This window comes from Artemia sp. Qi Xiang Cuo, chromosome 9 (genome assembly GCF_049724085.1).
Source record: "Artemia sp. Qi Xiang Cuo chromosome 9, ASM4972408v1, whole genome shotgun sequence".
Classification (NCBI taxonomy): domain Eukaryota; kingdom Metazoa; phylum Arthropoda; class Branchiopoda; order Anostraca; family Artemiidae; genus Artemia; species Artemia sp. Qi Xiang Cuo.
Window position 1 is genome coordinate 17,191,488 of NC_142802.1, and position 26,319 is coordinate 17,217,806.

The window sequence follows — 26,319 nt, forward strand, 5'->3', positions numbered from 1 at the left end:
ACGTTTAAGCAATAAATATCTTTAAGCTTAACCCGTCTTTATTCTTTAGAATAGTTTTATTCATTTCATTAAATTATGAAGAAATTGTAAGTAAGTAACAATAGCTTTCTTGAATTCGCTTCCTGGACACAATACATATATTTAATTCAAGACATCATAATAAGATCACAAGTAAGTAATAAAGTCTTTATTGTTTTCACCTATTGGACTCGCAATACTGAAATTTCATTCATGAAATTATGAAGGAATTTTAAATAGGTAACACACTCATGTTATCTCATGGATACACAATGCAGAAATTTCATTTAAGAAATTATCAAAAATTTTAAGTAAGTAGCAAATTCTTTCTTGAGTTCACCTCCTGGGTAAATAAAAAAGACAATTCATTAAAGAAATTATGAAAATATTGTAAGTAAGCAGCAAATTCTATCTTGAATTCACCTGCTGGATAAACAAAAAAGATATTTCGTTCGAGAAATTATGACAAAATTCCAAGTAAGTAACAAACTCTTTATTGTTTTCATGACTTAGATACACGATGTAGAAATTTCATTCAAGAAATTATGAAAAAATTCTCAGTAAGTAACAATTTATTTCTTTAAGTCACCTCTTTGATACACAATACTAAAATTTAATTTAATAAATTATGAAAAAAAAATTTCTTTCTTGAAGTCAACTTTTGGATACACAATATTTAAATTTAATTCGATAAATTATGAAAATATTTTTAAGTAAGTAACAAACTCTTTTTGTTTTCACCTCCTGGATATACAGTACAGATACTTCATTCAAGAAATTATGAAAAAATCGCAAGTAAGTAACTTTTTTTTTCTCTTTATCAAAAACAATTTTCACTTAGCTACACGATGTAGAAATTTAATTCAAGAAGTTAGGAAAAAATTCTCAGTAAGTAACAATTTCTTTCTTGAAGTCAACTCATGGATACACAATACGGAAATTTCACTCAAGAATTTCATGACTTAGATACACGATGTAGAAATTTGATTCAAGAAATTAGTAAAAAATTCTCAGTAACTAACAATTTCTTTCTTGAACTCATCTCTTGGATCCACGATACGGAATTTTAATTCAATAAATCATGAAAATATTTTTAAGTAAGTAACAAACTCTTTATTGATTTCACCTCTTGGATATACAGTACAGATACTTCATTCAAGAAATTATGAAAAAATCGCAAGTAAGTAACTTTTTTTCTCTTTATCACAAACAATTTTCACTTAGCTAAATGATGTAGAAATTTAATTCAAGAAATTATTGAAAAATTCTCAGTAAGTAACAATTTCTGTCTGGAAGTCAACTCTTGCATATGCAATACGGAAATTTCATTCAAGAAATTATGAAAAAATTGTAACTAAGTAGCAAATTCTTTCTTGAATTTACCTGTTGGACAAACAAAAAAGACATTTCGTTCAAGAAATTATGACAAAATTCTAAGTAAGTAACAAACTCTTTATTGTTTTCACAAGTTAGATATACGACGTAGAAATTAAATTCAAGAAATTATGGAAAAATTCTCATTCTAAGTAGCAAATTCTTTATTGAATCACCTGTTGTATAAACAAAAAAAAAAATTTTTTTCAAGAAATTATGACAAAATTCTAAGTAAGTAACAAACTTTATTATTTTCACGAGTTAGATATACGACGTATAAATTAAATTCAAGAAATTATTAAAAAATTCTCAGTCTAAGTAGCAAATTCTTTCTTGAATTCACCTGTTGGATAAAGAAAAAAAACAAAAACGACATTTCGGTCAAGAAATTTTGACAAAATTCTAAGTAAGTAACAAACTTTATTGTTTTTACGAGTTAGATATACGATGTAGAAATTAAATTCATGAAATTATGAAAAAATTCTCAGTAAGTAACCATTTCTTTCTTGAAGTCAACTCTTGGATACACAATACGGAAATTTCATTCAAGAAATTATGAAAATATTTGTATCTAAGTACCAAACTCTTTATTAGTTTCACCTCTTGGATATACAGTACAGATACTTCATTCAAGAAATTACGAAAAAAATCGCAATTAAGTAGCTTTTTTTTCTCTTTATAACAAACAATTTTCACTTAGCTACACGATATAGAAATTTAATTCAAGAAATTATGAACAAATTCTCAGTAAGTAACAATTTCTTTCTTGAAGTCAACTCTTGGATACACACAATGCGGAAATTTCATTCAAGAAATTATAAAAAATATTTGTAAGTAAGTAACAAGCTATTTATTGATTTCAACTCTTGAATATACAGTACATATACTTCATTCAAGAAACGTGATTAAACACGTTTTGAAACTACATGCTATTTGTATGCCTTTCCATGGCACCTTTCCAAACGAGTGGGGATTCCCCACTGGTTCCTACACATTGCAAAAAGTGAGCAGTACGAAAACTCCACGTTTTTTAACCAGACTGGTTTCTTAGGGACCAATCAGGAGAGATATGCAAAGTCGACATAGCTTTATTTCATTTTTTAAGGTTCATTTAGACGAGGTTACGTGCGCGCACGTAACCTCGTCTAAATGAACCTTAAAAAAATGAAATAAATCTATGTCGACTTTGCATATCTCTCCAGATTGGTCCCTAAAAAACCAGTCTGGTTTAAAACGTGGAGTTTTCGTAATGCTCACTTCTTGCAATGTGTAGGAACCAGTGGGGAATCCCCGCTCGTTTGGAAAGGTGCCAAGGAAAGGCATACAAATAGCATGTAGTTTCAAAACGTGTTTAATCACCTTTCTTGAATGAAGTATCTGTACTGTATATTCAAGAGGTGAAATCAATAAAGAGCTTGTTACTTACTTACAAATATTTTTTATAATTTCTTGAATGAAATTTCCGTATTGTGTGCATCCAAGAGTTGACTTCAAGAAAGAAATTGTTACTTACTGAGAATTTTTGATAATTTCTTGAATTAAATTTCTACATCGTGTAGCTAAGTGAAAATTGTTTGTGATAAAGAGAAAAAAAAAGCTACTTACTTGCGATTTTTTTCATAATTTCTTGAATGAAGTATCTGTACTGTATATCCAAGAGGTAAAATTAATAAAGAGTTTGTTACTTACTTACAAATATTTTCATAATTTCTTGAATGAAATTTCCGTTTTGTGTATCCAAGAGTTGACTTCAAGAAAGAAATGGTTACTTACTGAGAATTTTTTCATAATTTCATGAATTTAATTTCTATATCGTGTATCTAACTCGTGAAAACAATAAAGTTTGTTACTTACTAAGAATTTTGTCATAATTTCTTGAACGAAATGTCTTTTTTGTTTTTTTTTTGTTTATTCAACAGGTGAATTCAAGAAGGAATTTGCTACTTAGACTGAGAATTTTTCATAATTTCTTTAATTTAATTTCTACTTCGTATATCTAACTCGTGAAAACAATAAATATTGTTACTTACTTAGAATTTTCTCATAATTTCTTGAACGAAATGTTTTTTTTTTGTTTATCCAACAGGTGATTCAAGAAAGAATTTGCTACTTAGACTGAGAATTTTTCCATAATTTCTTGAATTTAATTTCTACGTCGTATATCTAACTCGTGAAAACAATAAAGAGTTTGTTACTTACTTAGAATTTTGTCATAATTTCTTGAACGAAATGTCTTTTTTGTTTGTCCAACAGGTAAATTCAAGAAAGAATTTGCTACTTAGTTACAATTTTTTCAGAATTTCTTGAATGAAACTTCCGTATTGCGTATCCAAGAGTTGACTTCAAGAAAGAAATTGTTACTTACTGAGAATTTTTCAATAATTTCTTGAATTAAATTTCTATATCATTTAGCTAAGTGAAAATTGTTTGTGATAAAGAGAAAAAAAGTTACTTACTTGCGATTTTTTCATAATTTCTTGAATGAAGTATCTGTACTGTATATCCAAGAGGTGAAATCAATAAACAGTTTGTTACTTACTTAAAAATATTTTCATGATTTCTTGAATTAAATTTCCGTCTCGTGGATCCAAGAGATGAGTTCAAGAAAGAATTTTTACTTACTAAGAATTTTTTACTAATTTCTTGAATCCAATTTCTACATCGTGTATCTAAGTCATGAAATTCTTGAATGAAATTTCCGTATTGTGTATCCATGAGTTGACTTCAAGAAATAAATTGTTACTTACTGAGAATTTTTTCATAATTTCGTGAATTAAATTTCTACATCGCGTATCTAAGTGAAAAGTGTTTTTGATAAAGAGAAAAAAAAAGTTACTTACCTTCGATTTTTTAATAATTTCTTGAATGAAGTATATGTATTGTATATCAAAGAGTTGAAAACAAAAAGAGTTTGTTACTTACTTACAAATATTTTCATAATTTCTTGAATGAAATTTCCGTATTGTGTATCCAAGAGTTGACTTCAAGAAAGAAATTGTTTTTTTTCATAATTTCGTAAATGAAATTTCCGTATTGTGTATCCAAGAGTTGACTTCAAGAACGAAATTGTTACTTACTGAGAATTTTTTCATAATTTCTTGAATGAAATTTCTACATCGTGTATCTAAGTCATGAAAACAATAAAGAGTTTGTTACTTACTTGGAATTTTGTCATAATTTCTCGAACTAAATGTCTTTTTTTTTTATTCAGCATGTGAATTCAAGAAAGAATTTGCTACTTACTTAAAATTTTTTAATAATTTATTTAATGAATTGTCTTTTTTATTTACCCAGGAGGTGAATTCAAGAAAGAGTTTGCTACTTACTTAAAATTTTTGATAATTTCTTAAATGAAATTTCTTTATTGTGTATCCATGAGGTAACATGAGTGTGTTACCTATTTACAATTCCTTCATAATTTCTTGAATGAAATTTCAGTATTGTGTATCCAATAGGTGAAAACAATAAAGACTTTATTACTTACTTGCGATTTTATTATGATTTCTTGAATTAAATATCTGTATTGTGTCCAGGAAGCGAATTCAAGAAAGTTATTGTTACTTACTTACAATTTCTTCATAATTCAATGAAATGAATAAAACTATTCTAAAGAATAAAGACGGGTTAAGCTTAAAGATATTTATTGCTTAAACGTATTAACATATTTTTGAAAGAATTTGCTACTTACTTACAATTTTTGATAATTCCTTAAATGAAATTTCTGCATTGTGTATCCATGAGGTAAATTCAAGAAAGAGTTTGTTGCTTACTTAGAGTTTCTTCATAATTTATTGAATGAAATGTCTTTTTTTATTTATCCAGGAGGTGAATTCAAGAAAGAATTTTTTCCCATGTGTCTGACAATAGATGTATGAAAATTCCTTTTCTTACATATCCGACGTTTTCTTAGACATTCTAAACGTTTGATATGCTAGCTTACTCTAAAAATAATGAACACATAACAATGTAATGCATAGTATATTTTTAATGAAATAATGCTATGTAGAATATTAATACAAAAAAATATATTATGATACACTATTAATATCAATGATAAACTTTGGACATTTTGAATATGCTCCATAAAATAGTTCACAATGTTATCTCTTGATATTATAGATATTGTCTTCTCTTAGTTCGTAATAAGTAGAATAATAATTATTACATTTTGAGTAATAAACAATTTTTAATGGTTTCTCATCAACATGCTCAATATGCTTTTCGTCTTTGGTATTATTTGGTTCAATGACTGTTTGAGCAATGGCAGTAACGTTTGCTGGTGCTTTGTTTTTCATCGATTCATCTTTATATTCCATCGTGATATTTTCTGACAATGCCCTTTTTATTTTTCTGGCAATTTCACTGTCTATTATCACATTATTTTTACACAGGTAACAGTTTCAGCACGTAGACAAGATATGGTTTACGATATTAGTAGAAGAGTAGGCCTTTCTTTTATTGACCTTCCGTTGAATGCTAATATCCGAAAGCTGACGATTGGATGTATCAGTAGGTAATGTGTTACCTGAAGCAGTACCAAGGATTTGTCCTCTATCATCAATGATTATTTTTATGTTGTCATTATCTATGAGTGCAATCATCTCTGGAGATCTCAATCTTGCATAAACACCAACATAAGAGTTGAATTTTTTCGGTATTCAAAAGAAATTTAATTCCTTACTGTCATGACAATACATGCATATATTTCCAATAGTGCTACCACCTGTACTTGTTTCAGAGTTTAAATACTTCTCTTTGTCAGCATTCAATGCTACAATAACCTTGTTATGTAAACACACTTTATTAAAATGCTCCATCTTCACTTTTTTTTAAAGATATGACTTATGTGTTTATCGTTCCACTGCGTAAAAAATACTGATTTAATACATGCAATAGATTAGATAGTGTCAATAACCGGTCATAGAATACCAGTGGGAAAGTCACATCGTGTCTCTGAACAATCACAGAGCGCAATTGTTAGAACTGTAAGCATATTTTGACATTTTAAGTTATGTACAAAAAGCTATCATCTTGGAAGTTATTAATGTAGTTGTTAAGCAGAAAAATACTTCATCAAACTTTTATATCTTCGCTCAAGGTTGAATGGAGTTATGGCTAGGGGGATGAGTCCTAAAACCATCTGAATTCATTGTGAGGAGGAGTCATAAAACCCCTGAAAGTCATTGAGGGGAGGAGTCATTGAACTCTCGGTAACTAATAATTTCATTAAACTTCCCAAAAAAATCACACGGAATATCCTCGCTTTTTGAACGAATACCATGTAAAGAAAAAATCAAACGGCTTAAAACAATAGAGCCCCCTCAAACCTCGTAAAGTCATTTTAAAAGGTATAACAATTATTTATTTAACAGAAATCCTCGCCTTCAATTGAACGGAAAAAATATAAGAATTATTTATTTAACAGAAATTCTCGCTTTTTTGAACGAACACCATGTAAAGAAAAAATCACACTGGCTTAAAACAACAGAGTCCTTCATACGGAACTTTGAAAATCAAGAGAATGTAAAAGTTACAAGGTAAACCACGGCCCCTTTGGGAGCCTAGAGAACCTTTGAGGACCGGGGGTTCCTTCGGGGTGGGGGGGGGGGGCTCGGAGCCCTTTTGGGTTGTGGTAAGGGACCTCACGGCTAAACCACGACAAAGCACTACTCTCGTGGAACTCAATTCCCATTTAACTCAACCCCCTTGCAACTCAATCCCCCTTGTAACTAAACCCCTGTATAACCGAAACTCCCGTGCAGCTGTATCCCCTTTAACTGAACCCTCGTAAAACACCAGAGTCCTTCAAACGGAACTATGAAAATCAAGAGAATGTAAAAGTTACAAGGTAAACCACGGCCCCTTTGGGAGCCTAGAGAACCTTTGAGGACTGGGGGGTTCCCTTCGGGGTTGGGGAGGGGGGATCGGAGCCCTTTGGGGTTGTGGTAAGGGACCTCACGGCTAAACCACGACAAAGCACTACTATCGTGGAACTCAATTCCCATTTAACTCAACTCCCGTGCAACTGAATCCCCCTTGTAACTGAACCCCTGTAAAACCGAAACCCCCGTGCAACTGTATCCCCTTTAACTGAACCCCCGTAAAACAACAGAGTCCTTCAACCGGAACTTTGAAAATCAAGAGAATGTAAAAGTTACATGGTAAACCACGGCCCCTTGGGGGGCCTAGTGAACCTTTGCGGACCGGGGGGTTCCTTGGGGGTTGGGGTGGGGGGAGTGCCTATTTTTTGCATTAAAAAACTGGTGTTAAAATAGGGGGAGATGGAATTTTTTTTTTTTTTTTTCAATTAAATAAATATTTATATTTTCCTTTATTATCAAAATAAAATACTCATTGTTACAAATTTAGATTTTTTTTAGAATGATTTTCAGCTCTTAAACTAAGGTAAGCAGCATAGATTCTAAATTGTTTTGGTTCTTCTTCTAAAGACTAAAAGCATCATTAGGCTACTATGCTCTAAAATATCACTGAAATACATTTTCCAGCAGTACATGGTAACGAAGTATAAGTAAGGAACAAATCAGGTTAATAGTAACCGAAACTCTAAAAAGGCCCACTGATCTTGATAAAAATCGCACCGTAAATTTCAGCCTATAAGAGAACTATGTAGAGGTTTCAGCTCCTAAAAACAATAGGCTTCTAAGTGTATAAGTACCCTTAGTTTTAGTGTCCGTCTTAAGTAGTCAAAACTTTTTAAAAGAGGTAACCAAGCAGTGTAAGGAAAGAATTTCTTCCTTAACTTAATGACAAGACAATTTCTTTTTTATTATAATAATGAGAAAATTTTTACTCACCAGAAATTGCTTAGAATTATCCATTTTCTATGTAAATGTTTACAAAAAATGTCAGTAGTGTTAAGTTGAATAAACTATTCAAAACTGATGAAGAATCTAATTTGAAACCTGAATATATACAAAAAAATAATTGCATAACAGCGGAACAAGACATGGTGGTTTTGGTTTATCACTAAAAAAAGACATTGAACTTTGAAATTGCGTAAATCTCATGGCAAAGAAAGAGTGTAATGACCAGTAGAATAGAATATCTACCAGAAAAACCTGTTTGGTACGGGGGCGTTGTAGAATCCATACGATGCATTACTACTAATACGAACTTTAGCGTAAAGAGCAATGATTGACGAGGGGGCGAACTTCCTCATATACCTAATAATTTCTGTTCGTTTTAAGTTTTAATGTTGCTCCTTACTTTCAGTGGATAAAAATTGTTTCTTATTTTCGTTAATCAGAGAATAAGGGACCTCTTCAGTTCAAAGTTCAAAACTAGGCTCTCATACACTTAGGCTATTTTCGAAGTTCTTTCTCTTTTGATGAGAAGAGTAGCTAATACTTGTCTGAGAGAATATTACATGTGTGACCATTCGACCTTGCATTGTTTTTTTTCATCACAAAATGGAAATTATATTCTGGTCTTGAGAAGGCCAAATGGTCACACATGCTGTCAGACCAACTCGTGTTAATTTTTGCTGGTTTTGAATTACACTCGGTTATTTATCGTAATTTCTGTTCATTTTAAATTCCATTGATTTATTGATGGTGATTTGTGGTAGTTTTACGCTTGAAAAGTTGTTTGACTTTATTTCTGCTTATTTCAGCTTAGTGGAGCTCTTTACTTTTCTTTGAAAAACTTGCTTGTGGAAAAAAGTTTTTTAAATTAATAATAAAACAGATTTAAATCGCAAGTCAATATAACGCAGTAAATCAGGTTATGCAAATCTCATCACCTTGCTGACGCGAAACAAAACATTTATAAAATTGATTACCCCCCCACCTTCCTGTAATAAATTAATATTGTGGTTGACAAGCAGTCGACCAAGATGTTAATGGTAGATATTATTTATGGTTTGATGGCTCTCACTAAAATCTGATCATAAGTACCCGGCCAGGTGCTCTTTGGAATCTAAAATTTGGGTAGCAGATTTTATTTGAGTTTTGGAGCCCAAAGAAATCAAAATATCGACGGTAGCAGGTTACTAATTCCGGTACCATAGGAAATCCAATAAGTTGGGTTTCAGTCATAACAATTTTGCAACTCTTCGAAATGCTTTATTGTACACATGATTTTTGGTGGGGTGCGTTTTGTTTTTATGACTTCACATTTTTGTTTTTTGGGGGAAGGAGCAATAATGATTTGTTTCCAGTTTTTTCTATCTATATGATTGTCATATTTTTTGCTAGCTTGTCTGTTTTAGCGCGGGATAACCCCATCAGTACCCATTGTATGTACTATCATGTTATTAGCATCAATTCATTAACTTTCATGAGCCCCAAAATTAACAACCAGTAACCTACCCTTAGATACCTTTGAATTTCTTGGATAATGAAATTAGTAAGTATCTGCCCCAACTTTAGATTTGTTGAGGTCTGATCCGGGTACTGAAGCACCGACTTTAGTTCGACCTTGAAACTACGGCATCAGAAGGTCTTTTTTCTTTTCCATTTATGCCAGACTCTTGTTTCGATCCAATAGGCCCACAAAATTTAGCAATTAGTGTTACAGTATAAGTTTGGTCCTGGACTATCATCAAATTAAAATTTAGAGTTTGAATGGACAGATTGGTTTTGATCATTTCATCTATAAATGCAACTAATGGAATGTTTATCGAGGGAGAAGGAAAAAATAATTGTACTCTTGGCCATTACTCTTTACGTCACTTATTTTAGTGTAAAAAATGAAAGAAAGTTTGCTTCAGAAATATAAACAAAACCTTAAGATGGTTTCTTGTTTCTCTCAGTTGTAAGAGAAGTTGTCAGTTGTTTAGAAACAACTGAAATCCTATCAAAATTTAGATTTTCAAATGGAAAGGAACATGGGCATAGGCAGCATTAGACAGCATATTGTCTAGGGGGGGGGCAGTCGATAGTGTGATGGAGTTTTATCAACTTCTGTTTCCAAACCATCTGCTTTTTCAGCCATATCTAATGTAAATTTGAAGGTCTAGGGGGGCATCTGCCCCCCTCCCTACGCCCAAAGGAAGATATTTAAAACCAATATATAGGTTATTATAGGTATGACCACAAAAACTGAATGTTTTAGGGGACGTACTGGACTTCCAGCTTTATCCCCAGTTATTTAGTTTTCTTATGGTAATTAGATTATTTGACAGGTATTTTTTGGAGATTTTTAAAACACTTTACAATTAAAGACAAGCTTCAGTGCTAATTTCTACTGATTTTGAAACACAATTTGTATTTCACTTTCTTTGTTTTTTTCAATGATGTTTTTTTTTAATAGATTTTTTCCACGGATATATCAGTATATGTGACTTTTAAAGAATCTCCGTCGATTGTAACAGCAAATCCTTAGCGTACCAAGGATATCAAATGAAAACGTTTTTGCGCCCTGAAACGTCTTTGGCGTATTAATACCTTAACACTGCCAAAGACGGATCTGGAGGAAAACCTAGAGCCGATGTGAGAAGGGCACCAATAATTCGCCAAATTGAGAAATTTGTTTTAAAAAAGAGTGAAAAAACAGAGAAAACGGAATGATGGCGCCAGGAAAAACCTTTGGGGGGGGGGCCCGGATCCACCAGTGAACACTGAAACTTACTACCACTTACAACTTACTAGAACTTACTGCAACTTAATCTGCAACTTATTTCAATGTTATGAAGTATAAAGGGCTATGCTACATTTTCCCCATTGTTGTCAGGCTAAACCATGAAAACAAATAAGAGAAACTAATTAGCCAAATTTGGCAACACTTTTTCTTCTTAGATATTCTTCTTAAACTGTTTTGTATAATGTATTTTTAGCTACTTTTTTTAGGTTTTTAATTCGTCTCTCCTTTTTTAAATTAGGCACCTGCTACCGCCAAAAACTGCTTAACAGCATATGGAAGTATTTTTCGGCAAAAACTTAATTACCGATTTTTTCCAATTTTTAAGATATAAATAATTTCCAGCTAACCAATTCAAACATTCAGATTTCATTTTCACTTTCCTTGATACTTCAAGAATTTGTGTTTCAAGGTATTATGGAACCCGAAGTCAAATATGAGAAAGTCGAGGAGCACCATAATCCTCACAGCATAGGTAGAATGAGGTTGGTACGCAAGAGCTTGTTCCACTTTTTAAACTAAAAACAAAACGACGTCAGATTTATTAAAATTCAACAAAAATATGAGTTTGTTTTATTCTCCTTTGACCATTAAATCTAAACCATAGAAAATACAAAATAGCATGATAATAAACAAAAAAAAATATAAGTTTAGTATATTGTACATACTCTGTACACATAAGGCAGCAAGTAAGGCCATTTCCTGTCCAGGACCGGGACTGTAAAGGCGTCCATGTTGTAAATCTCTTTTCAGTTGCAAATAAATTTGGTGCCGTGTTTCATCCCTCAACCGAAATGGCTCCGGGGTATAATGTTTAATTCTAAAGCAAACGACTACTGGATCCATGTCTAAAAAATTAAAAGATTATATTAATTAAATTTATTATATTAATTAAATTTTTGATTTTATAATTAAAAAATTAAGTCCATGTCGGAGAATTAAAACTTTTGAATCCCCATCTCTTTCTCTCTCTCTCTCTCTCTCGTTCTCTCTCTCTCTCTCTCTCTCTCTCTCTCTCTCTCTCTCTCTCTCTCTCTCTCTCTCACTCTATATCTCTCACACTCACACACATGAACACACACTATATCCCTATTTATCCATCCCTCTCTTTGTTTCAATAGATTTCCGGTCCAGGACCGGGACTGTAAAGGTGTCCATGTTGTAAATCTCTTTTCAGTTGCAAATAAATTTGGTGCCGTGTTTCATCCCTCAGCCGAAATGGCTCCGGGGGATAATATTTAATTCTAAAGCAAACGACTACTGGATCCATGTCTAAAAAATTGAAATATTATATTAATTAAATTTATTATATTAATTAAATTTTTGATTTTATAATTAAAAAATTAAATCCATGTCAAAGAATTAAAACTTCTGAATCCCCATCTCTTTCTCTCTCTCTCTCTCTCGTTCTCTCTCTCTCTCTCTCTCACTCTCTCTCTCTCTCTCTCTCTCTCTCTCTGTCACTCTCTCTCTCTCTCACACTCACACACATGAACACACACTATATCCCTATTTATCCATCCCTCTCTTTGTTTCAATAGATTTTTCTATTTTGATATATATCTCTCTTTCCTTCTTCTCTCCCTTTCTTTCTGTTTTCTCTCTCCCTTTCTCTCCTTCTTCTCCTTTTCTCTCTCTCTCTCCCTCTTTTCTCTCTGTGGAAATCGTCTCAAAATGGGTATTCAATGATTTGGAAACATAAAAAATATGTTTCATCTAGTGCAAGTGAAGAATGACGCTGAAAAAATTGAACATAAAGTTGGAAATAAAATAATGAAATTCAATAAGCAAAATTAAATAATAAATTGAAATAAATCGAATAATTAAAGATAAATGCTATAGCTAATTACAGCAAACAAGTCATTGGTCCATGCTTAAAAAAAGCAGAAAAGTCAAATTCGGAATCTCTTTTTCGCTTTCTCTATCTCTCTTTCTCTCTCTCTCTCTCTAAGTCTTTCTCGGCCTCTCTCCTTCTGTCAGCAACTATATTTCTATCAGTATATCACTACTTAACCGACTTTTCTCTCTCTTTATTTCTTTTCTCTTTCTTTCTTTTTTTCTACATCCCCTTCTGCCTATTTCTCTCTCACTATCTCTCTCTCTTCTCCCTTTCAAAACAATAGAAATTATTGGAACTCATTGATTTTGAACTAAAAAAAAAAAGATTCTTTAGATGAAAGAAAAGAACGACACAAAAGCTTAAATCGAGTAGAAATCATCTTGTTGGACATGCATTTTAAATCAAACCCTGTGGAGGTACAATGGAAGTGAGCAATCATGGTTGCAGCAGTAGCTGCAACCTAGTAAAGAGTGAACCACAGCTCATAGTTACAAAAATTTGAAAATCGCGTTAAAAAAAAAAACTGCCTAATGAGAAAAACTACCGTTTCACACTGATTCAGGAATGGTAACTACTTCGGTTAATCTGAAGAGTAAACGTTTGTTGTCAAATCAAATTTATGATGATTTCGGAAAAGAGCCCAAAACTCCTCGAAAATGGTGTCAGCCTGAATTGAAAAGTGCACCATTGGAATTAACAAGGTCGAAAAACCTTTTGTTGATTAATTACAGTCCTCCGTAATTAATTACGCTGTCAAATTAATTGACAGAACTGAAGTGTCTTTTTTTTCTTTTTTTTTCTACCAGGTTAATATAACATCATGGAGAGATGTTTTATGTCTTGTTTAAAAGCTATTGCTCATATCTACGTGCTTTTTGTGAATTCCACAATCTGCAAGTGTCAAATGGCACTTAAAAAACATTTCTCAAGTGCTGGGGATCGCGGTGATCCTAGAAGATCGGCAGAGGGCTCATTAAAACGAAAATTAAGAATTTTAGTGCCTATTTTCAGTGGATAAGAAGATTGGAGGACTTCTAGTCCATCTCCCCCGTAACCCATCTCTCCCAAAATCGTCCTATAAAAATTTTAAGATAGCCATTTTGTACAGCATAGTTGAAAAGTTATATTTGCTTTTGATGATGAGATGACCTTCCATAGTTCATGGGAAAAGGGATGTAGTTTACACAATTATGGCTCTACAAAAAGCAATAAATTAAGTTTAAAGTATAGAGTATAGGACCCACTCATAGAAAAAGGCCACGTTAACATATCATTACATAAGTTACAAAAACGCTTTTTTCCAGGTTCTGTTTTATTTTTAATTTACAACGGACAAAGATCAATTTAAAAAACAAATTTTTTATGAGGGAAGTAAAGAGCGAAGTTGAAACTTTTAAAGATCAAAAGTTATTGCTTCACAGTCAATCTAATAGATTTCGGTAAAACTAGAGCAAATAAACCAACTGATGATATTTTCCTACGTTTCTATGATTATAGAAAATTAGAATTTTACTGAAAACACAAAATCCAAGCATAAAAAACAAGAATGTTGATCTAGGAGCCAAAAGTGAGTACCTAGCCTCACAACAAAAAACTAATTTATAACGCTTTTCATAGTCTTGCACTAGCTGTGATATCAGTAACTTTCAGTGTGCCATTAAAATTATCTTTAAAACTTAAGCGCAAAAATAAATATTATTTTAATAACCACAAAGTCATTGAATAGAATACAAAAATGGATTGATTTATCGGGCCACATCTTGATCTCTCCAGCTATAATACCAATAGTGAGTAATACTGTATACCATACTATTTTAAATTGTAAAAAAATACACTTTAGCATTACTCGAAGTGAACAAAATTTAAGCCATTTCGAAAATCCAGTTATTTATCTCTATAAAGCGAAAAACTTCAAGTTGTGATACAAATTCTGAAGCTAGTCTATAGTCCTAATACTATCAAGGTGGCTTCACTTCGGACATGTCTACAATATAGGCTAATTATGAAATGTCCTTTTCAAAACTAATACGAGATTCACTCATTGGACTGAGCTCATTGAGCAGAAGTGAAACCAAACGGAATAAAAAAAAAATTAAGAAGCAATCCTAAAGATTTTATTTTTATGCGACAAAAAGTGCTCTTAATCCATTTGCTTTTATTGTACCAAAACTCCTATATTGTTTAGTGTTTTCAATAAAGTGCTAGTTTTCTATAATAACACAAACATAGTCATCAGTATTTGCACTAGTTTTATCGATAAGTTAGATAGACTGTGAAGCAAAAATTTTTTCGTTTTAAGTTTCAACATCGCTCTTTATTTCCCTCAGAAAAAAATTGTTTTTTAAAAACGATTTCTTAAAATGCTTGGTAATACGGGACCCATATTTCAATCTCTTGTCAGGTCAAGTCAGGTCACTCAAGATCTAGGATTGCATGGATGCATTAAGGTCACCAAATAGCCAAACTAAAAGAAGAACAAAAGGAAGAAAAAGCATTTTAAAATATAGATTGAAAATATAGATTTAAATATAGATTTAAATAAAAATATAGATAAAACATAGAATTTACCTTTCACTTGTCTCGAAATTGACCTTGTAAGATCCATCCATCGCTTAAAAAAAGAAAAGAGAAATAGATTACGTTTGAACTTACAGTGTTCAGTTGAAAATGGTAGGTTGTGCAAAAAATACTTAAGATTCTTGACATGAATCTCGAGGAATCTTAAAGGGAAGTAAACTTTTCAAGCTTCCACATGTTTTCTTTTAATTCATAATTTAATAAAAATAAATTATGCAGCGCTATTATCTCCTATTACGCTGAAAAGTCAAAGCTTTTTTTCTAGTACTTTGAAAAATTGAATTTTCTAATACCCCAAATGAAAGTTTAGGGTGGTCTTCAAATAGAAACCCGTCCTTGAGTGGTTATCAAATAAAGAAGTTTTTACTGTTAGTAAGGAGCAACATTAACACTTAAGACAAAAAGAAATTATTCTCAATACCTCAATACCTCGCTCTTCACGCTAAAGTTTTTTAGATATTTTAAAAAAGCCTCTTATTCTGATTAAACGAACCTTGTGTTTCAGGGGTCATTCATATGGAATTGGGGAAAAAAGCCAACCTTTAGCATAAAGAGCAAGGTATTGAGGAGGGGAAACCCCCACCCTCATATACAGAGTTATTTCTGTTTGTTTTAAGTTTTTATGCTGCTCATTACTTACTGTTGAAAAAAAAACAGTTTTTAAAAAATAAATTTCTGATTGTTTTTCAAACAATGCTGTGAATTTGCCTCCTCCTTCATTGAAAATTCCCCCTCTAACATTCCTCCATGGGAAGTTCCTCTCGCGTAGAATGCTGCTCCTCCTGACAATTCCTCCCAGAATTTTTTTTTGACAATTCCACGTGGAAAACTCTTCTTAGCTTGCTTTCATTTGTAAAAAAAAGATCCGTTTTTCCTTTAATTTCTTATAATTTTTCAAATCATGCTGAAAATCCCCCTCCATAGAAATTTTCTTGGAAATCCCTCCCACCTAATGTAAAGTTTCTCCCGCAGAAATTTCCTTCATGAAGAACTTCTCCCGCAGAAAATTCCGGTATGGAGAATCTCTCTGACAGAAAATTTCCCTGACAATTCCAACCCATTTTAAAAATTTCCCAAGAAAATGTCCCCAGAACATCTATATATGTAAAATTGAGTTGGCTAAGAAAGTAAGACGAGTAAAGAAATTCCTAAAGGAGTTCTTGGAAATCCCCCGTTTAAAATTTACCCTTGGAAGTTCAATCCTTGAAACTATCCTCCCCACGGAAAGTTCTACCCGTGGAAAATCCCCCCCCCCCCCGCAGGAAATTATTCCTCCATGAAAAATTTCCGTTTACTTCCCTATAAAAATACTACATGTAAACAATTGGCAAAGTTTACAATTTACAGTCTTTTCCCCAGGGGCTGTGGGGGTCATGTCATTCCCAGTCGCATGGCTATTTGGTCTTTCAACAATGCTAGGCATAGAGCTCTCTCAAAATTTTAATCCGAGGACTTTAGGGGTAAAGGGGCGTGGGAAGAGATCTAGTTGCCCTCCAATCTTTTTGCTAGCTCAAAAACGGCACTAGAACTTCTAATTTCCCTTTCAATGAACCCTTTTCTTGATCTTCAAGGACCGTCGGTTTAATAGGAATAATCACCCTCGTGAAAAAAAGCAAAGAAAAAAAACATGTATTAGTGACTCGTCTGGCAAAAAGAGAAAAAAATAAATACAAGATTTCAATTCCACATTTTTGCGGATGGGAGCTTGAATACCCTACAGCAGCGTTCTTTGACAAATTTTTCATTAGAATCCTTGACTTTTGGGGGATATTTCCCCTTTTTTGAACATCATGCAATTTTTCTCAGGCGCGTAGCTTTTAATGGGTAAGATTAAACATAATGCATTTTATTTTTTGAAATCAGCAAAAAGCCAATAGGCCAATTCTTTCGATGTATCTATTGTTGACAAAATTCAGTTTTTTTAGAGTTTCGGTGACTATTGGGCAGAGTCACTCCGTACTGTGTCTCGTAACCACTAACTATTTGATAAGTAAATAGTGATTACCCCGAGCTTTCATTTTTAGTTTCAAAAGCTCCATTTTCTCCGCATAGGGAGAATGAAAATAATATTTAATCATTATGGCGTTTGGAGATAAAACATTTGCTTTTAACTTTATTTTTTGATGTTCCTATTTCTTCTCGTTAATTGTTATTGAATCCCTTAAGAGCAAAAACTGCACATTTTTGCACTTCTTACTAATGATTCATCTACACAAACCAATCTCTTTCGTAAGATTCCAAATCCAAACCCCAAACTGTTCATAACTAATTCGACTTAATTTAGTTAATATTAATTACTAAAATAATTTGACATAACCATATCCTCTTCAAGTGCCTCGGCAACAGCCAGCATAGAGTAACGTTGCCAGAAGTAGCATAATTATGCGGAACGTAGCATAAACAACTCCTAAAATTCACATCTAAAAATAAAACGAACAGTAGAGATTGTTTTTCGACAAAACTGAAGTAAAATATTTGGTGCAGCAACAGTCCACGAACTGTCTGACTTTCATAGTTATGATCCTGTGAAATGTGGGGAAACGAAAAACGCGCGTCAAAATATTTGAATAGATGAGATGAGATGGGCTTTATTTTCAACTAATATTTACATCATACTTAACTGGCGCATTTTTAAATAACGCTATCAACCAAACGTAGAAAATGACAAGAACGTGTGACGCTTTATTAAACCGCTATTGTGGCTTACTATTCAAAGGGAAGGTTACCTATTTTTAGATCTAGAGGGATTTCATGTATCTGTTGGATTTGGTGAATAGTGGGAAAATTTTACGGTGCTGCGTTTTCTTAAGAGGCGAGAATGCGGTTAACTGGTATTAATTTGTGAAAAGATCATAAAAAGTTGTGTAGCAACTTCATCCAAGAAAGGTTTCTCAGATACTGTACAAAGATCAATCCGTTAAATCATTATAATTTCTGATAATTAAAAGACGTCTTTTAGGTGATAAAGACTTACAATATTGAATGACCGCAATGGAGAGTGAAGAAATAGCCTTTGAGGAAGTGAGCATTTTCCGAAAAAGGTGTTGAGGGTTTCTATATTACCGTAGTGACACAGATACTGAAACTATTCTTTTACGGTAATCCTTTTTTGAAGTCCCTTCAGTTTTTTTATATGTACTGGGTTTTTCCTTTTTATGTGTATGTGAAGTAAAATTTTGATGATGAGGTAAGACACTATGTTTTTAAACTCTGTCAACCACTTTGAGAACAGGGACAACTTCAATCAATCAATCAATCAATTTATTCAATCAATAAACTCAACAAAATACACTTCAATATAAACTCCCCAGTAAGGCTCTATGACCAGGAAAAAAACAGGGGAGAGACAAAAATGAAACAAATACATAAAAAAAAAAATTTCAACATCATACATTCACACCTTCAAGAGACTCAACACAAGAAAAAAAAATAAATTAGAAGAGAAGAAAAATAATCAGAAAATACAATAATCCACACAAAAAAAGAAGAAAAAAAAGATCCAAAAATCAAAAACTAAGGAGGGGACTACCAAGCAATCAATTTATTCCGCGTGGACTACCCTATGATCAATCAATCAACCAATTTAATCAACCAATAAAATTAAGACAAAAACACTTCAATATAGAACCCCCCGTAAGGTTCTATGGCCAAGAAAAAAACAGACGAAAAACAGAAATGGCATAAATACTAAAAAAAAGAAAAAAAAAGTATTTTCAATATAATGCATTTCAACCTTTCAAAGACTCAACACACACACACAAAACAAAGAAGAGAGAAAAAAAAACAATAATTAAAATACCCAAACAAAACGCGATTTTATGAGACAATAGTTTTTATTCTGTATTTAGTCAGTGTGTTTGTATTTTTCGTTCCTCTGTATATATCCTGCTTTTGTTCCCCTTGTGAGATAGAAATGGAATATTTTTATGATGTGATTATATATCATTCAGAACCTTTATTAAGCTAATACAGAATTCAACTTGTCTTTCATCAGATTAAATAAAAAAACAAGTTTTTTGAACTGAAAGTAAGGAGCATAATTAAAACTTTAAACGAACAGAAATTGTTACGTATTCAAGGGGGTTTGGCCCCTCGTCAATACCTCCTCTTTACGCTAAAGTTCTGATTATGTTCAATATTTTTAAGAATGACCCCTGGATCACAAAGGCCGTTGAATTAGAATAAATAGCTCTTTGAAAGTACTTAAAAAACTTTAGCGTAAAGAGCGAGGTATTGACGAGAGGGCGAACCTCCTCGTATACGTAATAATTTCTGTTCGTTTTAAGTTTTAATATTACTCCTTACTTTCAGTTGAAAAAACTTGTTTTTCTATTTAATTTCTGACCGTTTTTTAAATAATACTCGGAATATCAGCTCCCCCTTCATTGAAAATTCCCTTCCACAATGAAAAATTACTCCATGGAAAGATCCTTCCACGTAACCCCTTCCCCAACCCCCGACAAAAAAAATCCCCCTTGAAAACGTCTGTATACCTCCCAGTAACCAATATTATATGTAAAGAACGGGCAAAGTTCATAGCTTGCAGCCCTTCCCCCGGGGACTCGGGGGGATTAAGTCATCCTCAAAGACATAGTTAGCAGATATTTCGACAATTCTGAACAAAATGGCTATCTCAAAACTTTGATCGACTGACTTTGGGGGAAAATGAGCGTGATAGGGGGCCTAGTTGCCCTCCAATTTTTTGGTTACTTAAGAAGGGCACTTTTAATTTCCGTTCGAATGAGCCCTCTCGCAAAATTCTAGGGCAAATTTTTTTTTTCTAGTAAAGAAAAAAAAAAAAACACAAATAAACACGCATACGTGATCTTTCTTCTGGCAAAAAAAAAACAAAAAAAATCCACATTTCTGCAGATAGGAGCTTGAAACCTCTACAGCAAGGTTCTCTCATACGCTGAATCTGGCGGTGTGATATTCGTTAAGACTATGACTTTTAGGGGTTGTTGTTCCCTTTTTTCAAAAATAAGGCAAATTTTCTCAGGCTGATAACTTTTGATGAGTAAGACTAAACTTGATGAAACTTATATATTTAAAATCAGCACAAGAAATCAATTCTTTTCATGCATCTATTGGTATCAAAAATCCGTTTTTTAGAGTTTTGGTTACTATTGAACCGGGGCACTCCTTACTTACAGTTTGTTACCATAAACTGTTTGAATGCGGCGTCAGAACGAGGTTGGGCTAGTTGCCCTCCAATCTTTTTGGTCACTTAAAAAAGGAACTAGAAAATTTAATTTGCGTTCGAATAAGGTATTATACATCTCTTTATGATGTTCTGATCATCCCCTAGCCCTGCTAGAAAAAAAAAAAAAAAAAAAAAAAAAAAACGGGAGACAGATCAGTGCTACCCATGAAAAAAAAGTCATTTTCCTTGTTGTCCAAGGAGGGGGGTTGTTTAACCGATTCAAAAAGGTTTTCAACCGTGCTGATTCCAATGGTAGACTTTTTATTTTGATCTGACACCATTTTCGAGGGGTTTCAGGCATTTTTTTTTCAAAACCACCATAAATTTCTTTTCGCAATAAACTTCTACGTTTAAGACGAACCAAAATAATAGTTATTATTTATAACTATTTATAAGCAAAATAATAGTTATTATCCTGAATCAGTGTCAGATGAGTTTTTTTTTTACCAGGCAGTTTTTTTCTATATGCATTTTTAACTTTTAGTTACTATGGGCTGTGGTTCGCTCTTTACTAGGTTGCAGCTACCGCTGCCGCCGTGATAAACTATGAAACATTTAGTTTGATGCATTGTCTAGGGCTATAATGAAAGAGAGGCTAAGATGTCTTGGCCACGTGATTGGTTGCAATAAATTATGCTTCTTGGTCTTCCATCCGAGGCTAAACGTAAGGTAAGACATCCCCCAATGAGCTTGGAAGAGGTCTTAAAGGGACTTTGGCTTCATGGGAGGGAGTAAAGAATGACGTTTTGAAATGAGAGTTGTTAGTTGGTGTACTAGTTTCCAACTTCCAGCCGTTATTAATTCGACCAAGAAAATTCTAACGTACAAATAATTGCTTCAAGGTATCTTTCTTCCAAAAAAAAAAAAATAGGCCAAAATCTTTTATTCACAATTGGCTCTAAACCTGTGCTTAAGTACTTGTAAGTTTTGAGGTGGCTCTTTGGAATAGGATTCGAAAGTTCTAGAACTATTTTGAAAAACCGCAAGTTATTCAAGGGTAACAAGCCTCAGTCCCATGCCCTTTTCTGTTACCAATCCCCTGAAACTCCTGTTACTTTGGGTACAAAGAGTTGTATAGTCATTTTGTTGAAAAGCGTTGAAGGGTCTTGTTGACATAACCTCCACATTGCAAGGAGTGTTTTGATAAATTACATATTGACTATAGATAAGATTTAGTAAATAAGATGGTCATGTTTGGTACCTTTTTTTTTATTTTTTTTTGAAAAAATAAGAATTTATTAATAATTATTTTTGTTTTTATTTATTTTTTATTAAAGGGCGGTTAGAAGATACAGCCACCGACAGGATTTTTTTTTTAATCCTAATGTGGTTGTCTAGTTATTTCTGATGTTTGTTGAATGTTTTTTTGGTAAAGTAAAAATGTCTATGTCTACGTCTATGTCTAGTATTTCAACCAGCTAGAAGCTGTTAAGGATTTTTTACTAGACCAAGATCCCCTGCATCTTCCAGTAGGATACTTTGGAAACATACCTGTATCTATAAAGCCAAAAGCACGGCCGTTCAAAGGAGATGGGGCAACCCAGGCAGCCACCCCTAGCGCCATGGCTGGGTGCACCTCATCGGGGGGATGCCCACTTAGATCAAATTTTTCACTTTGATTTATCCTTTTGCCTAAATTTGACTCAGGAGGGAGGCACTGTAATTGTTTTTGCCCTGGGCACTACCATCCCTGGGAACGGCTCGGATCAAAAGACACCAAATGCAACCGACTTGTTGAATTAGCTGCAATTTTCCAGGAACAGCTCTCTCTGCAGAACGAATTTAAACTTCTAGGGAGGGTGGTGGGTTTGAGCAGACCTTAAACTTGACTTTTGGAGTGGGAAGATAATTAAAAGGAGACTATGTATGTCAAGACATTGAGAAAGCATATCTACTATATCTCGGGAACGGCTTCGGGGATGAGATTAAAATTTTGAGGCATTGGAAGGAGGATGAAGCAGTAGTTGCGGAACGGCTTGGTGTATAGAACTAAAACTGTCAAGTAATATCATATAGAAAAGAAGGGGGAGACTCGAGAATTTTTTTTTTTTTTTTTTTTTTTTTTTTTTTTTTTTTTTTTTTAGTGCATAGCCTTGTACAGACTTACATACCTAACTAAAAATGGTTTTCAGTAGAGTTCCGGTTGAAATCTATAATTATTGTACTAATAAATTCGTCCATAGGTCCAGGTTCAAATTAGAGGATTTTTTAGGAGGGACATCATGATTTATCTCCCCCTCCATACCACACTATACACAGTGTTTCAAATTGGTTACAATGAATATGAATCCTATTCTGGACTAAGTGCTATAATAACAAAAATATTAGGCCTGCTTAATTTCATTAAGAAAATTTCTGTTTATTGAGTTTTCGAAGTCTTTTCAGTCAAAAGAATTTAGCTGACGTTAGATAGATTCAGGAAGAGTCAATTGGACTTACCCTCTGTCCTCTCGTATCGACGTATCTGATTCCAAAATAATCCTTTTCAATAATTCCCAATTCTCGACAAACGTAATCCAATAAGAATTGACCCTTTGAGCGTGGCTAAAAAAATATTAAAAATACATGTAGTTAAAAAGAGTAAGAAGTTAGAAGGAAGTTAAATAGTTATGCATATGAAACTTTGCAGGAGTAATTCCACCCCACAGCCTTAGAGACACCACTTTAAAATTTTTAGATATTATTTTGTTCAAAATAGCCGATAGGTTCAACAAATATATCGAAAAAAATGACATGACTATCAGATACCCTTGTAAAAGGACCATAAATTATGTGAGATGCCCATTGGTTACACATAGATTTTGTAATGGAATAGGGGGGTGTATTTGATCCAGGGTGTCTGATTAGATCTGGAGGCAGATTCTCCAGGCAAAGACTATCCTTCACTTTGTGAGGAGTGAGGACCTTAGGAGGTCCATAAATGATTCACCAGGCTTTTTGACCCTAATTACTTGTATTTCGGGTGAGTTCACTGATGGACATTCTGAGAGTTTCTTAATCTGGGTGCAATGCGGAATCGAAATACGTATCTGAGTAAATCAAAAGACGATACATTCTCATGATGTTTCAAATTATCTGCAATATCTTGGGAATAGCTCAAGGGATCAAATTGAAACTTTTACACCATATTACACCATATTACGCCATTTAGTTCATATTGCAGGGTAGAAGAGTCAAGTGAATCTATTATTTTACCGTAGCAGGGGAGGGTGAAGGTAAATCAAAAGACACTAAATGTATTGAAGTTGTCAAAAAAGCATGTCTGCCATACCTTGGTAACAGCTTGGGGGATAAAACTTAAGACTTTCAAAACTGTTGGAGATTTGGGCAAGAGTAATTCAAATTTAGTCTTTGGGGGAGCAAGAAAGAGCTAAGCAATTTTTTCTCTGATTCGTACATAAATAATTTGTTTTGTCTTATATATTCCCACGATACTTCTGATTTATGCACCGTTAAGCGGCAAGATTGATCAAAAGACACTATGTAGCGCCAGGTTGTCTAAATGATGTATATAAAAAATCTTGAGAACGGCTTTGGGTAATAAATTGAAACTTTTGGGGAATACTTAGGGGCAAGTGAACCCTGAATTGTGGCTTTGAGAAAGGGTAGAGCTGAATCACAAGACATTATGTGCATCAAGGTTATCAAATCCTTATCTGCAATATCAAGGGAACAAAAATTAATTGTGCCAAGAGGTCCAATCAAACCTTTTTGATCCAATCAAAATTTAAGATTTGACGTTGGAGAACCAAAGAGAGCATTCAATACTAATAAATTTTAGAAGAGAAAAGTTATTACATTGGCCCTTTGTGTTAAATGTTCTTCTTCTTCTTTAACTGACCTGTTTTAAAATTTTAGGCCATGAAGCCATCTCAAATGCAATTTCAGAACAAAGAAAATCTGTATAACGAGACAAATCTGATTGTATTGATGTTTGATGCCCTATTTTTATTTTTAATTTCTTAACAACAAAACAGATTCATTTTTAATCAATAAATTCACATGCGTTTAAGTAGAAAGGCCCTAAAGAATATAAGATACACTGCGTGCTGCCATCTACAATTTAGTCTAACGCTGTACGAACATAATTTATTCAAGGATTATCGATCGAGTCTAATAGGGGTCAAGGTCGATTTATTTGTTGTTTCCAGGTGTAATGACACTGGGGGGTGAAGTTTGCACATGCGCATTGACGGGGGGAAGAGATGTATTGATCTAGGACAAGAGGGGGGGGGAAATGAATTTCCGAGAAATTGATTTACATAATCGGTGGGAAGAGATGTATTGATCTATGACTCGAAGGGGAAGTGAATTTCCGAGAACTTGATTCGCATGATCGAGGGGAATGTATTGATCGACTCGAGGGGAATTTATCTGTTGTTTCTAAGGGGAATTATTGATTCACGAAAGGAGAATTAGAAATGACATCACTTGTTTCCTAGGAATTATACGGGACTCTAAAGAGATAAATTAATATTCTATTTTTTAAATACGAATTCTTCGATCTTTAGGTCACAGCGATAAATTAATATTCTATCGAAACCATAATAGTGTAGCTAGGAACATCTATGAGATGAAGAGATTAACGCGGGAAAGGGTTTCCTAGGAATTTCAAATGTGACAAGCGCAGGGATGCCAAAACAAAATGAACACGCAGAAATTACGTTTAGGGATTATTTGGGCAAAACTGTTTTGAGACATTTTAGAAGATGATTTAAGCGAAACCGTTTGAGGCATTTTAGAAGATGATTTTAGAAGATGATTTAGACGATGATTTGAGCGTGAAACTCTGTGGTCGTTATAATACACAAGTTCCGTTTGAACAATGTTGTGAGGTCCCCTACCCCAACCCCAAAGGGCCCCCCTACCCCAACCCCAAAGGGTCCAATCCCCCAGGCCCCCAAGCCCTCAAAAGGCCCCCGGGCCCCCAAGTTCCTCCGGGGCCCCACATTTTCTAAAATTCTTTTTTGAATCAATTTGTTTGCATGTCTGAGTTGGTGTTTACAAGTCCAAGAATTTGTCTTTGTTGGTTTGTATATCAAAAGTGCCTGTCTTTCTCTGTTTTCATGTCTGATTCTATTTGTTTGCATGTCTGGGTTAGTTTTTGCAAGTCCAAGTATTTGTCTTTGTTTCTTTGTATATCTAAAGTGCCTGTCTTTCTCTGTTTGCATGTCTGATTCTATTTGTTTGCATGTCTGGGTTGGTGCTTGCAAGTCCAAGTATTTGTCTTTGTTGGTTTGTATACCTAAAGTGCCTGTCTTTCTCCGTTTGCATGTCTGATTCTATTTGTTTGCATGTCTGGGTTGGCGTTTACATGTCCAAGTATTTGTCTTTGTTGCTTTGTATATCTAAAGTGCCTGTCTTTCTCTGTTTGCATGTCTGATTCTATTTGGTTATATGTCTGGGTTGGTGTTTGCAAGTCCAAGTATTTGTCTTTGTTGGTTTGTATATCTAAAGTGCCTCAATTTTCTTGGTTTGTATGTCTGAATCTATTTGTTTGCATGTCTGGGGTGGTGTTTGCAAGTCCAAGAATTGGTCTTTGTCGGTTTGAATGTCTAAAGTGCCTGTCTTTCTCTGTTTTTGTTTCTGATTCTATTTGTCTTCATGTCTGGGTTGGTGTTTGCGAGTCCAAGAATTTGTCTTTGTTAGCTTGAATGTCTAAAGTGCCTGTATTTCTCTGTTTTTGTGTCTGACTCTATTTATTTGC

At 33.5% G+C, this 26,319-nt stretch overlaps 1 protein-coding gene across 1 annotated transcript in view; it reads right to left on the reverse strand.

Annotated features, from left to right (window-relative positions):
- The window catches only part of LOC148948377 (protein 4.1-like), a gene marked incomplete at its 5' end in the record, with an annotated part of 340,764 nt that overhangs the window by 291,902 nt on the left and 22,543 nt on the right, over nt 1-26,319 (reverse strand). The window contains 3 exons of the mRNA XM_089094909.1: nt 11,661-11,840; nt 15,401-15,443; nt 23,052-23,156. Coding sequence (XP_088951035.1) covers nt 11,661-11,840; nt 15,401-15,443; nt 23,052-23,156 — 328 coding nt within the window. The remainder of the gene's footprint in view (nt 1-11,660; nt 11,841-15,400; nt 15,444-23,051; nt 23,157-26,319) is intronic.